Genomic DNA, 12,271 nt, shown 5'->3' with positions numbered 1-12,271 from the left:
AGTAATGACTGATGTGGGAAGTTCCAGCCCTGAAAAGGAAGGTGGGTAACATTCTGCACTGGCCTCTGCTTCAGTCCCAGCTTCTAGGTTCTTGTGGGCCTGTTCCCAAGAAAGTTAAACTCTCTCTCCCCTAAATCTATATAACAATAGGAGAAAACATTAAGTTTTCTCTCCCCAATTTGGCCTGACAGTAATTTCTGTTTTCCAACTTCTTTTGGAATATGAGGAAAGTAAGGGAGTAGATTATGACTCTAAGTGACTGGTAACAGAGTCACTGGGTTCAAGAAAGATGGATGGTTAAGACGGATAGATGACTCGTAACAGGACCAACTCCTTTGGGGTACACCCAATCACAGATGAAACCTAGATGATAACCCTGGATGTTTTAACAGTGAAATGGAAAAAATTCTCCACAGAGCTGCATGTTCAGGCACCAGTTCGTTGGGACAGCATGCTCTCATCTGTTTGTTGTTCTTTAGAATTGTGGATTTTCCTCTGAATATGTCTTGGCAGTGATGACTTGTAGGAGTCAACTCCGTAAGTCTTTGGAATCCAGTACAATGAAATAATTATTGATTTGAAAGCAAGCCATCTGGATTTTTTTCAGAGCATGAGTTAATTAGGGAGACTGTATTTTTCACTCTAACGTATCCCCTTGTTTGTGTTTTGTTCTTTCATTCCTAGCTTCTATCCCACCCTCCTCCTGACAGACTTTATTCCCAGTTCTCCCAATCTCGTGTGAAGTGTCCTTTTTTGCCTTCATCATCATCATTTACTAATGGAGAACTATTGTCCTTAGCAACAAGAGCCAAACAATCCTGGGGCTCGGGAATCACAGAGATGATGAATAATCCTCCTTGTGAGGGGTGACGTTTTGGACTCCTTTGATATACAATGCCCACAGAATTATCCCAATATCCGTTAATGTTTGCTCATCTGCCTTCAAAGCCTTTCTGGAAAGGCTACTCTGGACAGTGTTACATTTGTTTTTGCGAATTGCCTCATTAGAATATTATACATCCCTATAGAGAAATACTTTTGATATGTACATCCCTTATGATTTTAGTCCTAAGATTACATATTTGGCTGATTCTGGTTCATTAAAACCCTCTCAGATTTTCACACCTGGGAAATTTGGAAAGAGCAGAAAAGAGTCATCCAAAATCAACACCATTCCTGAGCTCCTCTTTTAGAAAGTTGATGGATAATGCAAACTAAAAGCCACTTTCAATACGTTAACAAAAGAATAATTGTGGTTGAAATAACTTCTTTCTAGAACCATCTTTCATGTGAAAAGATAACATTGTATCCTTCAATAGCATGTACAGTAAAAACAGAAACATACGAAGCTTGTGAAAGGAAGCCCATTTCTTAAAACAAATTTGAACATAGCAATACTGTTATCAGTGCCTGGCTATCCCCATCGAAGCAAACCAGGAAGGAGAGAACAATTGCTGGAGGAGATATTTTTGTTTCAGTCCTAATTTGAGAAAATAGAATAAAGACCATATGCCCCATAGAAAAGAAATCCCCGTTTTTAAAGGGAGAGGTGGTTCAAGGAATCTTTATGCTACGATAGATAGGGAAATTCCTGCTTAAAGCTCTCTGCTCTCTGGTCAGAGTGAAGGGCAGTGATGGTCTGATTCTTCTCAGTTTTCCAGACCCTTGTACAGCCTGTATCCCTATCAATATACGAAAAGGTAATGGAAGGCTGTCATCCAGTGAGGGCACAAGTATAAAGGGTTAGTTTATAAGTGAGTAATGGAGATGGTGAGTCTTCTAGGACTTGGGTTACTTCCTGGTTCTCTCTCAACTGAGGGAAACTATTAATTCCTAACATGGCCCCTCTCCTTTCTAAATTTATCTTCACCTTTTCTGTAAGCTTTAGTTTGTTCTCTTACAATAATGCTTGGAAATCTTAGATTTTTCTTCTTCTTTGAAAACAAATGTGATGTATCTAAAGCTAGTTTACTAGTAAAAGGCTTAAGATAAAAGGCAGGGTATCCATAAACAGGCTGTGGACCCAGAGAGATGGCTCAGTGGTTAGGAACATGGGCTGCTGTACCGGAGGTCCTGGGTTCAATATCCATCACATACGTGGCTGCTCATAATTGTCTATAACTGCAGTTCCAGAGGACTCAACACCCTCTTCTGACTTCTGAGGGCACTGCATGGGTGTTGTGCATGGACATACATGTAGGCAAATCATCCATATTCATAAAATAAAACTAAAATCTCAAAACGAAAGTTAAAAAAACAAAACAAAACAACTGATCAGTATGAAGGAAAGTCTCTAAAAGGAACCTCACCTTCAGCTGAACCTTCTGCATGGCTGATTAGCTACTTAGAACTTGAATGATATGAAGAGGTTTGAATGTTGCAAGTCCAATGCCAAACTGGATCAACCTTATCCCACTTCAGAAGCCTTTTATTTCCCTCCTCAGAACCAGGCTTAACATCTTTGTGACTATTAGATAAATCCTTTGGAAGCTTGGAACAGCCCAAGTTCTCAACCGACTAATGGGTTAAGAGTGCTGTCAACATCTAAGGCTCACAGAAGAGTTTCCCCTCCTTTGCTGTAACTTACCTGCCTAATGCCTCTACTGTGGTATCCGAAAGTACCTTGATTTCTGATGTTCTTCATTCTGTTACCATAAACACATCATCAAACTGCTATCACCATAGAACACGGTGTTTGGGCTATGAAATGTGCTCCTGGTCTAAGGTCACATTAGGCTCCATAATAGAATATCTCTCAGGGATGCACTTTGAGGTAGCAGTTGCGGGGTTTCTGCATTCACAACAATTAAAAAACTAAAAGGTAAAAGTAGGCACTGAGTCAGAAAATGTTCACTGATGCTTTATAGCTAGAAGAATTAAATATTAGAGCTGGGAGGTTTGGGGGTAATCACTAAGGTCCCCCAAAGAGTATACACTAACATATCTTTGACCCCAGCTTTTCAGTAACAATGAGGACACTAGCCTATGAGCTCAAGACCACCAAGTTTTCCTCATATTTCCCTATGAGCTTTGAAATGTTCAAAGAGCTTTCCAGTCTAAAATTCAGCAGAAATCTGTTGTCATTCGATGTGGCTAGCATCTAGATTATACACCAGAAGAGCACAAGCCAAGAGTGCAAATAACAGACTCTAATAGAAAAGGCAGCAGGACGCCGAAGGACAGCTACTAGAATGCCATTTTGCCCAGAGCTAATCCTACTCACATGGGTCTCTTGAGAGTCACAATTATCTCAAAATGGTTAGGTTGTGGATAAATATATGTAGTGTCATCCAGAAAAGGTGCGCAACTCAAGTACAGTTGTAAGAGTTCACTTCAGTGACTTCGAAGAGTCAGCTCCTTATTCCTAGCAGACACATTATTTTCCTCCCTTGACTATGCTGATTATTATGAAGACCCAATACTGTTGTTGTGTAGTTGTGTGTTCAAGGGTATGCTTGGAATTTAATACTGAGTATTCAAGAATTCTGAGTATATTAGGGGAAACACTCACCAGAGGCGTTGAGGAAGATGAAGACAAGGGGAGGTAGCAGTAAAGATTAGAGTTTCTAGGACTGAGGAGTCAAGAGTGATGGGCAAAAGGCAGGAGTCAAATCAGAAAACAAGTTTTATTTGGAATGGCATAATGAAATTTAACATTGTGCATGCTGATAAATAATCTTGAAGATAACATAATTGATAAACTATGAGGGGTGTTTGGTTTAAGTAGTACAAAATGGCTCTTGAAACAAACGGACAGCCCACAAAAGGAAGTCTTGGGGTAATTGTCTCCCAGAACCCAGTTACATGAGGAAAAGAACCGTTCCTGAGATGTTTTCTGTGGGGAGGATGATAGAAACAGAGGAAGGGAGAGATGAAGGGTATTCCGCAGGCCTCAGCTCCACAGTTGAAGGGCTTAGCAGTGAGCTGTTTCCTGATTGAATATATAGCTGTGATTTTTGTTATCAAGCAATAGTAGAAAACACGCGATTCCTGTTCTGCGCATGAATTCCGGTAGAACTTCCAAAAAACAAAAGAGAAAAACAGGATGGATAGTAACACTATCAAACTAGGAAAATGAAAAGAAATGGCAGGAAAATGCAAGAAATAACAGGCCCATAAAACAAACAATAAAGGCCAAAAGAAGAGAAGTACCCATGCGCTTTAACCAAGGAGATGGTTCAGTAACAATATTATTTGACAGAAACCATGTATATACCCAAACTACAAAATAAACGTAGGGAAGTGTTGGAAAAATCCACCTGATAGTATCAGGAAATCTTCTAAAGAAAGAAAAAGAACATGGAAAACTTGAACTTCTAAGTATCAAGGAGTTGAGCAAATCACGGAGTCGGAGAGATCCCTGGCGCTTCCATCCAGCTCAGTCTACCTATTGTAAGTTATGACGTGTATTAAAGCTGCTCTGTGTCACACATAGGAAATGAGTGCCTACCAGTTTAGCCTCACACTGCCCCGCACCCGTCCATCCTTTATTATTGCTTTGGTTTCACCTTGACAAGATTGGACCTAGGACCTTGTGCAAGCTGGGCTGCATCCCTAGTTTGTCCATGATGTCTTTGAAATTGACTAGAGAGGTACAGAATTCCCAACATTTAAAAATGACTAGGAATTTAAGAAGGTAAATGCTTATTATCCCGATTTGATCATTATGTATTATATAACAAGGAATGAATTGCCATAATGTACTTATAGAGATGTACAAATATTATCATCAATTAAACATCCATTATAATTAAGTCTTTGTGGTGTTAACAGCAATATAGTAAAATGATGGGAGAGCATTAAGACTGAGTCTCTGTCCCTGTCCATCTGTAGCTGTCTACCTAACAAGTAGGAAGTTGATGACTAGCTTAATAAGTATCATCTATGCTAGGGTTCAGACAATAGTAGTCTTTTGAAAACTGCTTTTGGAGGAAACCCATCAGTTTCAATCCTATTTCTAATGGAAACTACTACAAACTGTCACCGTAAGAAAAATAAAATAAACATGAACTAACTTCATGAAAACAGTTTATGAATTAGCGGCTGTCTGGGAAGATTCATATTTAATCATATATGAAAGTGATATGATTCTGCCTTTGTGATAGATGTGGCTCTTGATAACTACAATTGCTTTCTTTCCACTATCACTGGTTCATTAAAACCACCCTGAAGAGCTCTCTCAAGTGGACAGATAATTCTGGTACTTATAGCAACGCAAACAAGTAAGGGTCACCACTTTGTAGTCAAAACTGCAGTTAGAGCCAGCTCTGATAACTACTATAGGAATTTGCTGAGGATTTGCTCTGAATTTTCCTTAATATTTATAAACCAAAGTGGGGCTAGCAGGTCTCTCAAAAGCAGAAAAGAAAGCTAATATGGAGTCTCTATCACATGGCTATTCGTTTAGTCATTGCAGTAACTATGGAGAACATATTTAAGTGCCCATTGTGCACACAGTGTACCTGGGGAAACATGCTCTGGCAAGTTTACACAATCTTCCTTTTCCTGCGTCAAGTAAGCAGTGACGCGAATCTTTTAAAAATCTTTTATTCATTCGCAATTATATTCCCAAATATCGTTATGAGCTCATACATTACAGGAAATTTTGTTCCATTTTACAAGGTAGACATCCAAATGAAACCGGTTTCCAAATCGGGAAATAGCCTTGCCAACACCTCTGCGGCCATCCCACAGCATCCTGTGACTTTGCTGATGCCCAGCGTTTCTCTGCACTAGAAGAGACTTGCACTGGTCTTTGTCTCTGGTCGTTATACAAATGGAACCATTGAGCACAGTTTCTGTGCTTCGTTCTCTTGGCATTCTACTTAGGTAGTTGATAGCTGCTATTACAGGAGAGTGAGCTTGTCCATTCTCACACTGTACATGTCAGTGGGTTAAATTACCACAATTTGAATATTATTCTAAATGAGCATTTAGATAGTTTTCAGTCTTCAGCTATGCTCAATGGTACCACCATGGACATTCTTGTATATGCATGTGTCTAAATGCACAAGTGCACACTTTTCTGTTGGATAAATACTTGTGAGTATAACTCTGATATCATGAAATCTTGAATCCTTAATATTAGTTTTTATTTACAATTTTTTTCCAAAATGACTCAATGGCTGTACAGGGAATTCTCCTGCCCCAGATTTTAAAATCGGATATCAGTCCCTGATTGATAACCAGTGCCCTCTTCTTTTCACTTAAACTTTATGTAAAACTAAGAACTTGAAAATGATTTTCTTTTATAAATTCCATGATTCTTTCTAAGATTTTAATTCTTTGTTCACTCCATGAGTTTCCTCTTTCATATAGGAAAATATGTCTGTGCTGAACAGAATTTAGCAAGGTTAACAGTGCGTCAGAAGCCTCGCACAAATATTCCTCTTCACTTAACCCAGCCTCTTTGATTTTTTCTGCATGGGTAAAAAGAATAGCGGTGTAGTTCTTCCAAGAATCTCCCAGAAGTTCCTGAAAGAGAGAGAAGTTAAATGACTATTTGCCTTGGACTCTATTCCTCAAAACTGAGCAAAGCCATTACCAAAGTCCAATGTCATTTGCCAACAGACCCGTGTGTCATGATCTTTCTGAAAGCTGATATCTGAAATGGGAAGCGAACATGAGCTCAAGTGTTGTTAACACATTGAGGAAGATGGATGAGATTTCCGAACAACAATGAAAGGGCTTTGGTTCTCTGTTTTACTTTGCTGTTATAATTGATGCGCAAAGGCTTACTGCTACAGAGCATCTGGCTACAATGAATGTGGTATGGCCAGCACTCAGTGATCACTTACACTTCCTCCCAACCGGAGACCCTGTTAGAACCACCCAATTCCTTTAATTGGCGGTACCATGAGCAAAGCAACTGCTACAGAATCTTTTTTTTTTATCTTTTTGAATCCTGTACTATCACCACTAAAATATCTACTGAGGGATTAAAATGACATAATCTGGCTATGCTTTATTGATTAGCCAGATGACAAGTAACGGAAAGGCTAAGATCAAAATCTATTTGGTGAGTTGGAAGAGCTGCACAAGGTTACTGTAATCCTCGTGTTCCTCTTGCCACATGCCTGGAGTCAAAGACTATTTGTCAAATGGCTTCTTCTAATGTGCTTGAAAAGCACCGAAGAAGCTTGGCCCTTTGTTTAGTGATATGTGTGAGTTGATTGTGCAATAAATTCTTGCTTGATGAGTGAAAATTAGCTGATAGAAAGCAGAAGCTACAGCATGTGGCATATTGCTCATGCAATGCATAAAGGCAGCTGGGAGTAACCATTCAACTCGTGGATGTTTCCAAACTTACAAGAAGTCATGACCAAGTGACAGTAAAGAAACACTTTCTCCCTTCTATATGCGCCTATGGCGGAAATACATACAGAGGTGTTACTGGTTCATAACACTGTTTGTAAATACAAAATATCCATGAATGACTTTAGCAAGAGTTAGCAAGGACTTGTAGTAATCAGAAGCAAGCAAGCAGACAAGTTAAAATGAAGAACTGGTGTCAGGTATTAAGCTTTTTCGGGTGGGCAATCTCTTTCAGTCTCCCATCTCCTCCCCCTCTCCCTCCTTTCAGTTTGATTTGGTTTGGTTTGAGTCCTTTGAGACAGATTTTTACTCTGTTCCCAGAGCTGTTCTCAAACATATCAACCCTGCTTTTTGCATGTGTAGTGCTGGGATAGAGGTAGGCACCCACCATGCTTGGCCATACATAACTTCTTGATGTTAAACATCGAATCTTTGCCATGATACTATTACTCTTCTTGTGGCATCGAAAGTCGACACATGGAGAGGTTTTGAACTATATTGTAGTCATGTTTTTATTGAAATAATCTGGAAACAGATATATGGTTGTTATTTATTATGTAAAGAGAAGAAAAGAGTGGGAAGGAAGGAGTAAAGGAGGGGAAGAAAGAAAAGCATCAGGAAAAGTATGTCTAATATGAAAAGACTCATGAGAACTCTGAGACACCGGATTTTGAATCAGAGATAGCAATGGCCATGACTACTAATTACAACCACGAGAGAAGCCAGGCTCTCACCAGAGCCATCTATTTAAGGTAAATGTTACTGAAACTTAGCAGTGACTTCTTTGAATGTCCATTCTCTGTGTCTGCATTATCATGAGAAGATTTCAGGACATTGGGAATTCTCAACAATATCTGCTGAATATTTTGGGATTATGGTACTCCTGATTGAATCAAATTCTAGGCTCAGTTAGCTTAGTTTTGAGGATTCAGCTCTGAATTTTATTCTCTGGGACTCAATCCTGTACTTCTGGGTTCAACAGCTCCCTGTGGTGGATTTCCCACAGACTGTGCATCCCTTCTCATTTGGAGCAAATCTCTGTAGGACTGAGTCCACCTGCTTGCCCTTACCAATCAGAATCTGTCTACCTATTCCACAGAATTACAGGTTCCCATAAAATGCCCTGTTGTAAGAAAACATGAGCCAACTTTCCAAGATCATTATATCAGAAAATATTTTCTTAATGGTACATGAGTAAATTTGACAGGGAATTCATGAAATGGTGAATAATTTCTCACATTCTCATGTGCTTTTAAATCCGAGGCCATTAGAAAGCTTGTGCTTGCTCAAGTATTAAAGGTCATAACTCTATACATCTAAGTATCCATATGATGCCAACAATCCACTGTAGGTGATGGTGGCGTGTCAAAATAAAGGACATCTGTGGGACGCTGTTGTGTTTGCAGTGTACTGTATGTATCTCTAGTAAAGAAAAGACACAGGCTGTGATATGAATAAATGGCGAGATTATAATTAAACGGTGTCCTTCTCCTAATTCATATGCCAAGTCCTAATCCCCTGTTCCTTAGAATGTGACCTTATTTGGAAAAAGTGTCCTAAAGATGTGATTAAGTCATTAGGTTTACTCCTGATCTAAATTTATTACTATCCATGTAAAACAGAAAAACTTGAACAGAGACAAATATAAGGCAATGGTGCGGGCCCTGAAATAGTCACGTGCAGCCAGGAGAAGGCTGGGGCACACCACTTGCTCCCAGCTCTCAGAAGAAGCCAACCTTGCCAATTCTATGAGTCCAGACTTCTGATGTCAAGAGCCAAGAGCCAATAAATAGCTATCTATTATTTGCTACAAAGAAATTAACATGGCCCTGCAAGATGCCCCAGGGAATAAAGGTGCTTATGGGTCGAGCCTGTATGTCTGAGTAACAGAAAAGGCTCCTTAGAAGAAACAAAGTTCTCATCAAGAGAATGAGCTTTCTGACCTGGATAGAGACCCAATGTCCCAGCTCAGCCGTGCCAAGGGGCTACCTCTTGAAAGGCAGAGTCACCTAAGTCATGCTAAAAAGAAAGGTGCAATCATTTTACCCTTAATGAGGTACTGTGCTTCTCCTCCCCAGAATCCCCCAGAACCTTTCTATATCTTTGGAAATTATACTCTTCCTAACACTTAGAGTTTCCCCAGCATTTGGGGTTCTCTTACTCTTTCTTTAAAGGATCCCTCCCCACGATGTGGCTGCTCTCCCACCATGTTTCTGACTTCCACTCCTGCGTAAAGGGCAAAGGGTGTGTGGCCTTTTCCTTCTCTCCTTTGTTGCTCTCCTCCAAGCAGCTGCAGAGATTTGCAGCTGACCTGCACTGATTATTTTTTTAAACTAATAAAATTGTCCTTGAGCTTTCATTTGAACCCATTCTTAAATTATTTTTCTGAGATAAGAACCCCAGGAAGGGACCTGGATTTCCCCTGTATCATCAGGCAACCACAAAGGAGTCCCCCAAATTCCAGTATCATGATGGCCTAAATTAGGTCCTTAGAACCCACACAAAAGCCCATCCTAGTTGTTCTCTGACCTCCACACTCAGGCTGTGGATACACATACACATACATATACACACACATGCACACACACACACGCACGTACACAGGCACGCATGTACAACAATGATAGATAATTACGTCTTGCAAAAGAAATAACGGAAGAGTAGGGACCATATGGTATTTGGGTTTTATTTCCACCCAGGTCCAGCTTCTGATCTTTGGTCACACTCAGATCTGAGAATTTCTCACTTTAGAGCCTCAGCCTACCACTCCTGGACCACACCAACTGTCATACTAAAATATTACATATATTTTAAATATTATAAATGTACAGGTCGGTAAAGAACTGGTGCTCTTAGCCCTTGAGCACCACCAAACCCATCATCTTTTTTTTTAATTTTTATTTATTCATTTATTATATATAAGTACATTGTAGCTGTCTTCAGACACACCAGAAGAGGGCATCAGATCTCTTTTTACAGATGGTTGTGAGCCACCATGTGGTTGCCGGGAATTGAACTCAGGACCTCTGGAAGAGCAGTTTGGTGCTCTTAACCGCTGAGCCATCTCTCCAGCCCCAAACCCACCATCTTAATAGCTCTCAGAAGACCATACTCGCCATTAAATATTTCTGAGTAATCGTCATAATAAAAGTCCATGCTAAAATACTGTTTTGTACAATATCACTTAGCACAATGTTTTTCTCACTAAGCTAATACCTTAAAAAGTACGTGGTGCAACTCTCATAGTCTCTGGTTTTCTGTAACAACATGTTTCCTTCTTTGTCATTTTTCTCCCATAGATGGTTCTTATACTCCAAAGTTATCTCACTCAGGATAAATGAGTGGAAGTACTAAGTGCCCTACCACTCACGGGCCTGTGTGTTCAGCCACTGGGACATTTTTACAGACTGATAATTTTTTATGAAAGGATACTTACCTCTTAAACTGTGAGAGAAATTGCACTTTTGAGTTATTGCCCAAACCAGAAAAGAATGGCTGATTTACTTTATAATCTTTACATTGGTCTATGGCCAGGAAATAGTTGAATGTTTGAACACAGTGTCACTTGGTGATAGTCGCCATATCAGTGGCCAAACATGTTCTCTGTGGACCCAGAGACTGAACAATTACAGCTGATCAATGTCTCAAAAGAAATTCAAGAGCAAAATAAGTAAAAGTAATTTATCTGGTGATAATAATTTAAATATAGCAATAAGCCGACTGGAAACACTACAACCACGGATTGTCTGGTTTCCCAGTGCTAGTGGGTAGGAGGCCATCTCGTCCTTTTGGGACAGTGAGTTAGGATATAAACGTTGTTTTCCAGGAATTGTTCATTTTCTCAGGACCTCACCAGCCCTGCCCCATTTGTTTGTGGTTGATGAAATCATAGCATCTGGACCTTTTAGGGGGAAACTTTAGAAAAAAGCCAACAATTACATCAGCTGAGAAAAAAGTTATCAAAGAAGAATAGGAAAATAATAAGGATCATACGTGTGTGTGTGTGTGTGTGTGTGTGTGTGTGTGTGTGTGTGTGTGATTCCCTTATTCTCATTTCACTTAAAATACCAGTTTTTCTTTCCAGAGTCAAATTTTAGTGATAACATCTCGAGTCAGAATCAGGGAATATTCAACATTAGAAAACATCTATCCAAATTGCCTCATTTTAAAGATGAGAGTAATAAGGCCTTGTGGCTTAATTAAGTGGCTCAATTGGAAACCAGATGGCTGATTACCGGCAGGCCTGGGCCTTTAAGAAAGGTTCCCTGACTGCCAAAGCCTTGGTTAATAGTAATATAAAATGATAATCCCCATATCTAAACACAATGTGACAGTGTCTCAAAGGATTATTACTGCCAGGCTCATGTCAAAATCCAAAAAGGAACGAGTTAAGTAGATATTTCCAACTCATACCTACTTCTAATGAAGTTCAGAGAAGTTCCTTACCCAAGGTCACGGTGCAAACGAGTAGGTAAGAAGGAGATTGAACATGGGTGTGTATAACAGATGCCATCTTCTTCACATCTATAATAAGCTATACCTCACTGTGGTTCACTTGACTGAGTGAATATCTCAGTGCAGAAGAGTAGCAGTTATAACAGGGGTGCTTTGCAACTTTCAGTGACTCTCCTACAAGGTGAGCTCCGTGCTAAGCATGTGAGATTAACTAACGCTAGTGCATAGAAGTCTTTAATATCAATAAAATCAGCATCCTTTGTGACCGTAAATGGAAAACTAAGAAAGGATAGTAACATTAGACTTGTTCCAACTGCTAAATGGGTCCATGAGGTTTTTCTAGTACATGCAGACAGACCCATCACTGGCCTTTGTGAGCCTATTGTTTTATGAGCACCCACCTACAATATCAACAGCTGAGCTGTTGATCCCAAGTCAAAAATAATTTCTTAATTTCTTAAGTCTTCTCATTCACAGTAATTATACTGTCTATGATCGATTG

General features: G+C 39.7%; 1 protein-coding gene across 3 annotated transcripts in view; it reads right to left on the bottom strand.

The window, feature by feature from the left end:
• Positions 1-5,531: 5,531 nt before the first annotated feature.
• Gimd1 (GIMAP family P-loop NTPase domain containing 1) overlaps positions 5,532-12,271 on the bottom strand; it is a 34,640-nt gene continuing 27,900 nt past the window's right edge. For all 3 annotated transcript variants that reach the window (NM_001113782.2, XM_087627887.1, XM_087627888.1), the window contains 1 exon segment: positions 5,532-6,474. In NM_001113782.2, the coding sequence (NP_001107254.2) occupies positions 6,214-6,474 (261 nt within the window). In that variant the 3' untranslated portion in view covers positions 5,532-6,213.

This window comes from Rattus norvegicus, chromosome 2 (genome assembly GCF_021556685.1).
Source record: "Rattus norvegicus strain SHRSP/BbbUtx chromosome 2, alternate assembly SHRSP_T2T, whole genome shotgun sequence".
Lineage (NCBI taxonomy): Eukaryota > Metazoa > Chordata > Mammalia > Rodentia > Muridae > Rattus > Rattus norvegicus.
Note: the sequence above shows the minus strand (reverse complement) of the source record. Positions and strands in the feature narration are given on the sequence as shown.